Genomic DNA, 12,963 nt, shown 5'->3' on the forward strand with positions numbered 1-12,963 from the left:
TGGACACTGTCAAACACATCAGACATAGCTGCTGTAGCATTCACATGTATCTTGTTCAGATAGGAGTGAGATCTTTACACAGGCAGGGATCACCTCTTAATTTCATATAAAGGCAATGAGACTACAGCCACTTAGTGCAAAACAGGATGAAGGCTGTCCTAAGCAGATGTGCATTGCTCTGGTTACCTTATCACTTGTTATGCTTCTCTTCTTTTTTGGCTGATTTGCTGGTAGTAGCACATGCAAGTCAGCAGCTGTGGGCAGACCAGGTTTCACAACTGTCATGAGTGTTTCTTCAGGTATACTGGTCTCCTGTGAAGACAACAGAGGCACACTTTGTGTTTTATATGAAACACATATGGAATTCCACATATGGCATATAGAATTCATTATTCAGATCCTTAATATCTAAAGGGAATTCCACTAGAAGCTGAAACATGAACAAAGCCAAACATAAATGTACTGAAATGTGCATTGTTCTTTGAATACTGGAAGACCTAAGTGTTGTCATCACATTAAAGTAATTCAGTGGCATTAAGAAAAGAAGCAAAATGAGGAGGTTTTCAGGTTTTATAAAAACTGCAATGGGTGAGCACTTCTGAGGCAACATACAAAAAAAAATTCAAAGTGGTTTAGGATCCTTTGTGGGCCATTCAGACACAGTGTAGACTTAGAAGTGAATACTCATTACAGCTAACTTTAGCTTTTGAAGGTTGCTTAGGAAGGTGCTTAATGGACAGAGAGAAGTTCTTCAATGTGAGACTAAGAACACTCAGATTCAGCTCCTGAAATTGTAATGAATACCTTCATTCCCCTGCTGAAAGTCAAGTACATCTCTTTGTAAAATAGTTTGTGCTAATTTGGCTTTTAGTCCTGAATTTGTCCATGTTTTGTACAATGTAGCCACACAATTTTAGTGACCATACCCTAGGCACTTTCCTTGGCCTTCCTCAAAGAGATTCTGAAATTCCATTAAATTGTCCATATACTTTGATAAATGTTTCAGTAATTATTAAAATGCAAGAGTTATTTTATAGGGGAGTAAAATATTTTTTGACTGACACTAGTGGAACTCATTGTGGAATGAATTTAAGTTGATAAAAGCAAGAAATTAACTTGTCATTTGATAAGAATCTCAAAGAAAAAAAAGCAGGAAACTCTATAAAGTCAAGAAATTTAGAACCTGATTTGCACAATTGCAAATCCAGGATGAGTAAAATGATTTAAAATTCAAATATTTTATAAACAATATCAAGCTGTACTTCAGTGCTACTACTCTCATGAAAGCAGTGTGTGCACCCTCAATTGCTGGCAGGATGTGCGCCTGAAGAGCTCTCGAGCCCAAAGTTTCCATGAGGTGATCTAATGCCACAGCACTAATTCATAGTTTGTATTTGATTTAACCTACAGGATTCATCTGTTCGAAATCCAGATTTCTTTTGTGAACACGCTCTGAAAAACCACTGCATGAATTGAGTGCCTATATATTATATGTAATTTTCAAAGTTACAGAATAAGCATAGGAAATTCTTTCTTTCTGCTTTTTTTTTTACACAAAGATGATGTCTTTTATATTACTCATTGCTTAGCTTCTAAATCTATCACACTTAAGCTACTTAACTCTTCCTGCTTTGGAGTCATCAGTGTTTGCTAATATGTCTACCCCTAATCCCAGAGAGCAATATTTAGCATTAATTGCCAATTAGGCTGTGTTAGACCTAAATTGTCCGTGTTACAATATCATCGTCAACAGCTTGCACTTAAAAGTGACACTAGTCTCAAACTTGCATGAAATGTGGCTCATGAGGTTCACTTTATTATTTTGCTCTGCCTCCATTTCAAAATACCTTCTAAATGAGAAGGTATTAACTTAACCTTCAAGCTTTACAACTGGTGAGGGAACATTTTATGACCAATCTGAAGGAGCACCTTCGCAAGGAGTCGCGTCACCACCCGCCCGATGTCTTCCCTCCACTCTGGTATGTCAGGGTTGTACATGTCCAGGTCCTTAGAAAACTTCAGAGGAAGAACATGGAAATGATCTAGAAAAACAAAAATAAATAGCAAGAAATAAACTAGATTGCAAAAGGGGTTTGATAGAACTAAAAGTCTCTATTTAGCACTTTATGCTGTGCAGCACTGCAGTATCTAGGACCCCTGCTGCTCTCTGTTGTCAGGCATTCCATTTCTTTCTGTATTTTCATCAACACCATCAAAATTGTGCCCAAAGACTAAAGAGAGGAGGAAGAAAAGGAAACAAAGCAGATTCACATACATGCTCTGGGCTCATAATGTTCCAGATAATTTTCCCCTAGCTCAATAAGGGAGTATTGAAAAGAAGTCATTGGTTTCTTTTATTTGAAATTATAATGTACCAATAGATTTTATTCTCACTGAATCATAAGCATGTGGGGGTTTTTCCACTACACGTTTCTGTTTTCTGTATAAAATGAATACGTTAGTCCATAAATTAGATACGAAAATAAGAACAGAAATTATATTGCAAAGGCTAACTATTTCCCTCTTTGAAGAAAAAATAAAACAAAGGTACAATATTTCTTTGGATATTGTCAAAAATATCTGAAATACTAGAAATGGGATGACCCTCAGAAAGAAGTCTCTAAAATCTTCCCTTTCTCCCTACAGGATCCTTGGATGAAAACCTAGGGAACTTAATGCAAAGCAGGGATAGAGAACCTCTGGAATGCACAAGTCAAACCTGCTTCCCCTCACTATTTCCAACAGAATTTTATTTAAACATGGCTTTCTTTTTCAAAAGTTTCTTTATTTTCTTGATGGCCAGTATTTTCATGCTCTTGATATCAGGATTGGCAAAAGAAGCACTGGAATGATAAAGCCATTGATGTACTCACACTAAGAGAGTTATACTTCTAAAGATTTCTTAAAAAGCTGATGCATTTATAAGTGGCAATATAAATATTATATGCATTTATCCTTGAAAATGAGAAGGTTCATAAAAGCTCCATTTAGCAAAAGTGGGGGTTTTGCCATTATTTCAAAACAGTAAGTATAATAAAAGCAAAAATAACAGAATCTTCTTCAGACAACAGAGATGTATCACGTCTTGTATTGCATGATAGCTGAAGGCTTTTAGCTCTGCATTAAAATAAAAGCTTTTATACTTATCATAATTCCCACATGTGACAGTGCAAATACAAATGTAAATAATTTCCCAGCACTGCATTTTCCACAGTATATTCTGCCTTGTCACTACATAATAAAACACAAAAAAGCCACACCAGGACACATTATGGAACAAGAGCTGAGGGGTAATTTGAAAATTACAGCAGAGCTATATTTGATCCAAAATCTCAGATAAACATCAAGGTAACAGTGATATATTTTGATGAAAGGCAATTATTTGACATGGTTTTCAATGCTGAGAGCAAGAGCATTTTCTTTTTTTTTTTTTTTTTTTTTTTTTTCAGAGGTATTTAGACTACTTTACTTATAAATTCTGGGAAACTTTCTAGTCACTGGCCAAAATACAACTCAAATACATATAGCATTTGGGAACGACAGTAACATTTAAAATAAGCAAAGGAAAATGTTTGACTGTTGAGCTTTCTGGAGTTATTTAGTGACTGTTCATGCCTCTAATTTTAACAATTAAATCTGGCATTAGATTTAATTTTACAATAGGTTCACTTGCGGTAGGGCTGGTTTTAGACATCCAATAAAACTACATATGAAACAAAAAAAAGGAAAAAGACTAATGTCTTACCAAAAACATGGACAACTTTTGAGTCCTGAAGCATAGAGCTCCCACAGGAAACTTGCACTGTAACTCTGACATCACCTGTCTCAGCAAACTTTGTCACCAGAAAATTCTCCAATGTAAGCAGTGGCTTTAAAAAAAACAAAGAAGAGTTGGAAACAGAATTTCAGCAAGAACCATGAGAACAGTGCTGAAAAAGACTGTTGATAAAATATCACCAAAAAAATTTCACATAAAATTTAAATTTTTCAATATTTTATCAAATCGATCAACTACAATTTTCAATAGAGAATTTTTCTTTCCTTGAAAGGATCTTACACAATCAAGCAGCCAGATGAGAAAAATATTTATTTTAGAGTAATCAGTCAAGTTTTAGGTTTTCAGTCAGATCCCACTAAAATTAGTGGAGTCTGAGTGAGACTCAACAATCTCTACAAGATTATATGAAGCAAATCATTTGCCTCAAAAAATGTAGGGTATGTCAGGGTCAAAAGGATTAATGGTGTCAACTTAGAGCACCAGCCCACAGTCACAGTCTAGGGTGGAGCTGAGATACTCTGCTCCCTGACCACATCCTTAAGAATGACAAAACCCTTCACAAGACCCTCAGCACCTCTTCTTGCAATGGCAAAGTCAATAATGATGAACAGATACAGGCTGGGATTAGGGGAGACAGCACATTCACAAGAAGAAAGTTCACTGCACTTATTTGAAGCATTCCTCTGTCACACTTAGTCTGCCTCATAAAGAAAATATCTGTTATTTTAAAAATGACCTTAAAAGAAATTAACCCAGCTATACAATAAATACTCCCCAGCAGAAATGCTTGGATATTTAATGCTCTAGGACATGTATATAGACTTTGATCCACAAATTAATAACACTAGATTGTTTGAGTGCTCTCAATGTTTTGATATCCTTTAAGATAACACATTTATTTTTGATATGACAGTTATTTTAGACTCACAGAAAACATTTATCTATACAATGAGAAAAACCCAAACAACCTATACATATATTTGTTCAGCACTTCAATTTACATCACTTGTTATTAGCTTGGAAATGCATAAATCTAAGTTTCATCATTCACCAGTTATGATCCCAAATCCATTCCACTCTAAAAGTTGGGTTTTTTCCACAGGTAATGAAGTATAAGAAAATGTTGTTTCCCCCCCACAAAGCCAACAGTTTAAAATTTGAAAGAAAGGAAAAACCTTTATTGGAAAGAGATTGAAATTATCTCTTGAAATAATCAAAACCATTTGTGTACCTGAAGATTGTTTCCTATCCACCAGTAGAAAACTGTCAAATTAGGGTTCTTAGGCAGGATGATGGCTGTCAGGTTCACCTCCTGGTTTCTCCCAATGACTGGAACCACTTCTAAATTTAAAGCCTGGAGTGGGGCTGAACAAAGTTCCAAAAACATCACTGAACAAGAATCCATCAATTTATTAACACCTCCTTCCCCAAAAGCCTCCCACCTGTTCACCATAAGGTCCTGAATTCATTTTTCCCTCCCTCCTTTCCTTCCTCTTTTACGTCCATATTGAAAGCTATGGACATAATTGGAAAGACTTCATTTCAACTACAAAGCATCCCCCAGATGACCCCAAAACCCCTCAAACCATATCTTAAAGCAATAAGACATATCAACAAAATGGGCTTCTCTCATGGCCCATTCGTTTCATTCATGTCCAATTCCAGACACATAAGCAAATACTCCAGTTAAAAACTGGAAAAGGCAATCTCAGCTTTTTTTTTCCTTCTTTTTTTAAACTCAGTAACAAAAGATCAAATGAATAGAAATCTAACAAGTCTCAAATTGCTAAGGGATAATCAGAAAACTGAAAAAGAATGCTGCTGACTACTCATTTTCATTATAAAATATCAGCTGTTAGGCTCACATAAAAAATCTCATTAATTCATGCTTTAAAATAGAACTGTACATCAGGGGACCATTTATTTGCAAATCAAAATAGATAACCTCTGGACTCCAAAATGTGCCTTAGAGTAAGTTTATTCCTTTCTGAACTACTAAAACCATAAACATTACTATTTGTTTAAAAGAAATGCATCATTACAACGGTTTTATCTGCTTGTGTTATGTTTATTAGTGTTGTGCTGTTTCACAGTACAATAACTGTGTTGAAAGAAAATCTTTCCCTCAGAGGTTTCCCAGTATATCTTTATCAGAATGTCTGAAGGTAAAAGCTTTTTAACAGCACAATGCGGTAACTAGAATTTCTTAACTTCTTCACCTGCACCAAAAACCTGGGATATGAAACCACTGTAGAGCTCAAAACTCATTCCTCACATAGAATGAAATGAATACTAACCCATCCATTTCTGCTCCATTCTAAATATCTTTTAACTCATTCAAAGGTTTTTCATCTCAGTGCAAATTTAATAGCAATTAACACTGGTCTAAAGTATTTCTCTTATTTTGTATCAGGGAGTGAATCATTGCTGGTTCACTTCTAATTTCACTTTGAGTAAACTGACTGAACTTCTGAGAGCAAGTTGTCCAAAGCCCTTTTCCACTTCACTTCACTTGATCTGTGTGGTGCTTCATCTGAATGTAAAGCGCTATTTTACTCTGCATTTTCTCCAATAACTCTCTAACCACCTAGATGAATTCAAAACTGTTGGGTGCTTTAAAAATTATTCCTTCAGTAGCTTCCAGAGGAGTAAAAATGCTTCTCTGGTGATGGTGTCTTGAAGAAAATCCAGAAATGTTAGGAATTTCATTAAATTTGTTCCTCCTAGAAATATATTTTCCTTCTCGAAGGATCTGAGAAACCTTTTAGCTTCTGCCATAAATCTGTGTTTTCACAAAGGAAACTGATTACTTTGAGATATGGTTTTGTTCCTGAAGAAGATTACTTTCTTTTCCAAAATTTTTAGAGGCCAAGTTGCTTGGTACTTGAATGATGACTGTAATTTCAAGGTTGTTCTTTCTTTATATTAAAGAGCTGAGAATAATTACTGCAAATCCTTCTGCTTGTCTCTGTTGCACAATTCCATAATGCATTTGAACAAGCTTCATGGCACCCTTAAGTGTGTACAATTAAGACTGAAGTTATATGATTTCTATTTAACTAAGTTAAAATTTCAATAGTTTCCAAAGTTCCACACTATACAGGTCATGGTTCCATGAAAAATAAAATGCATGCAGCATATACATTAATGGATGTATGCAGTTCTTTAGTTCTTTTTATTCTGAGTTCTTGGGCCTCTACAGTTGCCTACTCACATTTTTGCTAATTCTAACTTCTAATTTCTCTTGCAGTTCATTAGAAAGTTGTAGATTGTTTAATCTGGATCAGAAAGTATGATTTGCACGACAGGCAAAAATTCTTATAATTGTCCTGCATTACAGAGTATCACATAGCAACCTGGCAGAAGTGGAAAGATTTCCTCTACCATTTGCCTCTGAAAAAATTCCCTGGGAATAATGCATCAGTTGAAGACTGCTGACTCCTGAAAGAAGAACTCTACTGAGACCCCTGCTTTCATGGTATTCCACAGTGAAAAATGTCCCTTAATGGCTATCAGTGTTTCACTAGAACGTAGAAATTGCAGTTTAATTAGTGCAACTAATTTCCTCAAATCTTGTAATTTACCTAAAAAAATTAAACAGAGCTAATCACGTGGAAAGCATTTACTCAAGCAGACTGCGTAACACACCTCCATTCTGCCAGTCCCTGTGCAGCATCCAGGGGCAGGCTCAGGAAGGGATCACATGTGCCTCAGTGCCCTGCTGTCTCTGCACTTCTGCACCGAAGCCCCCCTAATGCACCACTCATTTACTTGTGTAAAAAAATTCTGCTTTCTGCAATTTTAAAATCTGCTGCATAAAAGAGAATCTACATATTTTAGTTTTACTGTTTATTCTAACATAGGCCATGCTAAAAGCACACTTTGAGAAAGTCTTCTGCTTTCCATCAGGGCTTGCTACTGCTTGTCATTCTCTGAAGGGTTAGAAGTTATTCTTGGAGAGAAGAACGTCACACAGAGTTTTTTCCTTTTCATTGCTTGTACAGATCTACTATTTCTTTGCCTACTCCACTTCTCAGCACCTAGAAGCTTCTCAAATGTAACAGTGAAGCCCTAAGTAATTTATCTGACTCTCTGGAGTTGTCAAATGATTTAAAAAACAAACACAACAAAGAAACAGATAATGAAACTGAGTTGTAAAATTTGATTCAGATTCTTTCTGCTTGATAATAACAGGAGACTGGTCTTCAGCATGAATGTGTTTGGCTTTGTGTGCTACTCAAAGAAGAACTGGAAACTCTGAACTCAAGGACACACTAGCAAAATACAAAAATATCAGCAGTCACTAGACAAGCTGACATAAAGCAGATGGCTCTGTGCATAACCTGGTATATGGCTCCAGTGATTTCCACTGCTTTGGGATTAGGATGGAAGGCACACCACTGACAACAGAGGGAAACAGACACCTGGAGAATGCAAGATGAGTATCTTTCCCTTTGATGTTACTCGTTTCTGAATTTTTTGACGCATCTGAAAACAGGCAATAGCTGTCTTGAATCTCAAAGGAAGAGGAGAAATCAGTTCCACTTTTGAGTTTCCTTCTTCATTTCAGTTATGAGATGACTGAGGTACATTAAGCTTGCAATGGTGCATGATATTCCCTGGGCCATGCTATTCTTTATTTTATATCTGTTTGATTGGGATTTTTCAGTCTTAATTAAGGAGAGGAAGAGAAGTGCAAGTCAAGTAATACTGCTGGCAAACATGAAGTTATATCCAAGCACCATTTAAAAATCTGTGACAATTAACTACCTAAAATTTAGATTTAGAACCACTGAGATTTTGACTAATTTTTAGAATCATACAAGAACTCATGTTTCCCAATACGTCTGTTAACTTACTTTACACTGCACCTGGAAGCTCTACAAAGACATAGCTCAAAGTATTAAATTTTAGCTGCTAAGGCTGACAAGGGGTGTTGAATCAGGAAGATGGATCAAACCTGAAATTTATACTGAGGCATGTTTATTATTTAAAAGATTAATAAACCATCCTTCTGCCAAATCCAAACAAAAACTGATTCTGGCCTCCTACTGGATTAGGTTTACAAGCCTCTGCATTAACAACACACAACACTGCAAGACTGCATGAGGATATTGAAAAAATACGGTCTTTCCTAACTATGACTAGCAATTTTCTTTCCTCTTTCATAGCTGACACGAGGTCTGTACACAGTGGCCAAAGTAAGAAAACCAAAGAGCGGATTTACAGTTGACTTGGACGAACACCACAGCCTCGTCATGCCCAGCCACGTTCTCAGCCTTGACGGAGACGCGGTAAATCCCGGGATTCTCGTAGCGGTGACGGATGGGCTCTCCAGTCATTGTCAGGTTCACGTATATCGCCTTAAAGCCGTCCCCAAGATCTACCTGGTATTTGGTACTCAATACATCACCCTAAAAGGAAAACACATCCAAGATATCTGCAATGGTCACAACCAAAATAGACAGGACACATGTTTGTAACCTTTTACGGAATCACAACAGCGTTTTCAGCCCCAGCCAGACATCTTCACCCAACTGCAACAGCTGCAGTAAAACCACTACTGCCATGGCAATTACATTAGTGCAACAGATGCTGTGTGCACTAACAGAGAAAATACCATGTTTAGAGAGCAAGATGCTACCTTAAAATTATATACCCCAGACCACTGGCCAAGTTGTATGGCACAGAAACCATCACTCTTCTCTTAATGCAGCTGGACATTATTTAACATAATGGAGCAGGGCAGCCCCAGGTTCAAAAGTGCTGCTCATGTGATTGTAAGCAACTGAAGATTTAGTAATTTCCTACTCATCACACAAGCTTCTAGCCTTAGCAGTTATAAAGTAAAATTAATTGGCTTAGATGTTCTTCACAGCAGTTTCCAGCCATACCCTCTCACTGTCAACCATGTGGCCTTTAAGACCCAAGCTGGGATCTTCACAGAGTTGTAGAGCATTGCACTGAGCTACCAGCATGTTAAGAGTTAACATGCTCTAGCACAAAATTTGATGCATGCTTAATAAAGCAGAGTTTGGGAAATAGTTTAATAGTCCAGTCAAATAATTCTATCATGTCAAATAGCTCATGGAATTTATAATTCATAATACTTCTCTTAAGTGTTCCTTTAAGTGACACTGTGCTCCTAAATTCAGGTGAGACAGAAACCAGCATTGAAAGACAGTAGAGGAAGGTTCTCTTAACATTTTATTCTATTAACTTCCCTAGTGTAAAGATGAGGGTGCTTTCTTCAAAATATCAAGGCATTTCGATTTCCTGACCAGTAAAGACGGAGTATGGAGATAAAGCAAAACAGAGACAAAGGGAAAAGGCAGATAAATCTATAAGGAATTGGTACATCCACCTCCATAAAAAATAGAAGATTGTAATGACATTATTTTTTCATATATTCAGTCAAAAAAATTTGGGGAAAATTATGACCATGATGGTGTATTTATTTTTTATTATTATTTCTAAGGACAGTTGCAAACTGCCTAAATGTACCAGAAGCCTGCTTCCTTTCCTCTCTGATGTCTTGTATTCCTGCACCTAACAACATGCATTTACAGAAACTAACAAATTAATTTTGTTCACCAGAGAAAGTAATATGTTTTGGTCTGCTGTAGTAGAGCTGATTCTTAAACTCAGTAATTGTTACGAATTCTTATTTGATTTTGTCATACAGATTAAGTCCTAAGCAGTGCTCAGAACATTTGAGTTTAAATATTATTCTTAGCCATAGAGGGCACCAAACTGCTATATTTCTTCTAAGTCTGTCTTCCTCTTTGATGTATGGAGCGAAGACTTCACCAAAAGACACAGCAAGGGATTCTCTTCAAGATCCCTTATTTCTGGAGATTTTTGAATAATTTTAAATGTTTTTCATATTGCCACAGAGATTCATTAAAGCTTCAGTAGGAAGAAAGTCAAACTGCCAATCAAAATCATTAAGAGTCCAAATTGTAACCAAATGCTCTAGGCTTACAATAAACATTTCCAAACAAACTTTAAAAAGAGAAGGCAGCAGGACTTGCCACACAAACTGTTGGGGCACTGCACGCACTGGGACAGAGCCTGTGAAGCATTAAGCAGCCCAGTGTTCTGCACGTAACCTTCTTGATTCTATTACAGAAATAAATCCCAAGTGCTTGATTTCTACAGCACAGGTTTGCCAAAATGTGTGAACTTTCTTCAAGTTCTTGCAAACCAGTGGGGTTAGCCAGGATTACAATACTCTGGTAACCTGAGCAGAGCAGTTATAGCTTAATGCTAAAAAACAAGCAAGAGAAAACAAACTCATGGCAAACAATTCATCCAAGAGTTACTCGCTGCTGTTGGTCAGGGCCTTAGGGAATTGTCTCTCAATAAACAGAAAAAAAACGCTGTATCTTTGGCAACACAACTAATATATAAAAATACTCTAATGCTGAGCTATTTGCTGATTTCTGTAAGGCTTTGCCTCATTCCTTTCTGAAAGGCTGATTCTCAAAAATATCTAAACCCAAGTATTAAAGGTTCTCTCCATTTTTGTTCTTCTCTGATACAGCAGTTGGAATTTTCAGTTCAAGATGACTTTGGTAATCCAGTTACTCTGACTTTCCAAGAAAACACTGCTTTTTCTGATGAGGACAAATCCTACTCTGCGGGTGGAATTTGGAGGTTCACTGAGTTTACTGGCTTATCTTATTCACTTGAAATCACATTTCAATATTTAGAAAGCTATTAATCTTTGCCTCAAGCACAAATTAATCTTCATTCAGCAGCAAAACAGGTAGGAATGAAACTAACCCTATAATCAGCAATTCAACTTCCACTTTTTATGTGGCCAATGTTTATTACTACCTGCTCTTGTTGGACAATGAAGGTGATGTCTTCCCCAGGCCTTACAGCCAGACTTTCTTCTCTGATGCTGATCTGAAGTCCCTTGGGAGCAATCAATGGACACATATGGTGTGCTAAGTCCTGCTGCAGGTCTACTCCACCTTCACACACATTAGAAACAACTTTCCTGTACCTGCAAAAACAGTAAACAGTGGGCACAGTGAATTGGAGGTAAACAAAAGAATGCCAGCAAAGACACCAAATGCATGTGTGATTGAGGCTACTGCCTTTTCTTTGGGTTCACAAACAGAGAAGACTGCAAATGATCCAAGCCAACTAACAACACAAGTACTCTCATTGAGGGTACTTTCATTGCCTTTACTGGGGAAACCTGCTGAAGAAGGGCGTGGAGCATGGGTGAGAATTTCACTTGCATGCATTAGAAGAGTCTGTGTTTTCCAACTTAGAAACATGCCTGACTAGCCCTCGGGCACCTAGACAGTCTGCTGTTCTCTCCGTCGTCCCCTTTTCTAGCATCCAAGTCTTCAATGCTCTACAGGTCTTGGTTCAAATCCCACAGATTGGGAAGAAATTAGACCAAACAGCTTCTACATTAACCCAGAACTAATTGCTTAACTGCTGCTTCCAAATCTCTTCATTTCTTAAAACACTTAAAGCATTTGTTTAATTCAACTGTATAAAAGAGTGAAAGGATTCACACTTTTAAAGTGCTAATAATGAAATGGTCAGATGTATACAGTAATTATTTACAGATCACTTTCACACAGGTATGTCATTTTTAAACATCCTTTACAATCAGAGTTACATTTCCTTCTTTTGAATTCCCACTCTGTATATCCCAGCTGTCATCCACAACCCAAAAGGCAGCATTTTCCTCTGTAAGGTAAATACACACAGAGACTGAGATTCTATTGCCAGATTGGACATTTCAGCATTTGGTTCTCATCTCCACAACTGACTGTGATGGTGTTATGATAAGCCAGAATAGATGCCAGCTGCAAGTTATTCTCAGCACAGACGTCAGACTACATTGTAGTGTATATTCTATGCAGTATTGTTTATAGTTACTAAAGCTTTTCTTTGATTCTGAGTGTCCCATATGGTCAGGAAAAGAAACTTTTCTCCACAGAACTCCTTACCCTTATGGAAGGGAGAAACCTGGAAATTCTGTGAGATGCTGTCAGTTCCTCAGATGGATCCAAACTGAAAATTACTCTGAACCCAAGAAATGAGCTAAAAGCCTCATGAACATTCCTATCAGAAGTGATAGGAATAGATAAAAAATATTACCAAAAAAATTAGAATTTTGAAAAGACAGCTCACTCTCTTCTCAAATGGATTAG

General features: G+C 36.9%; 1 protein-coding gene across 6 annotated transcripts in view; it reads right to left on the reverse strand.

Annotated features, from left to right (window-relative positions):
- The window catches only part of SORCS2 (sortilin related VPS10 domain containing receptor 2), a 535,446-nt gene that overhangs the window by 27,628 nt on the left and 494,855 nt on the right, over positions 1–12,963 (reverse strand). For all 6 annotated transcript variants that reach the window (XM_058023757.1, XM_058023756.1, XM_058023755.1 and 3 more), the window contains exons 18-23: positions 11,621–11,792; positions 9,006–9,192; positions 5,010–5,143; positions 3,746–3,869; positions 1,930–2,042; positions 187–312 (exon numbers count right to left, since the gene is read on the reverse strand). In XM_058023757.1, the coding sequence (XP_057879740.1) occupies positions 187–312; positions 1,930–2,042; positions 3,746–3,869; positions 5,010–5,143; positions 9,006–9,192; positions 11,621–11,792 (856 nt within the window). The remainder of the gene's footprint in view (positions 1–186; positions 313–1,929; positions 2,043–3,745; positions 3,870–5,009; positions 5,144–9,005; positions 9,193–11,620; positions 11,793–12,963) is intronic.

Source organism: Melospiza georgiana, chromosome 5, assembly GCF_028018845.1.
Source record: "Melospiza georgiana isolate bMelGeo1 chromosome 5, bMelGeo1.pri, whole genome shotgun sequence".
Taxonomy (NCBI): Eukaryota; Metazoa; Chordata; class Aves; order Passeriformes; family Passerellidae; genus Melospiza; species Melospiza georgiana.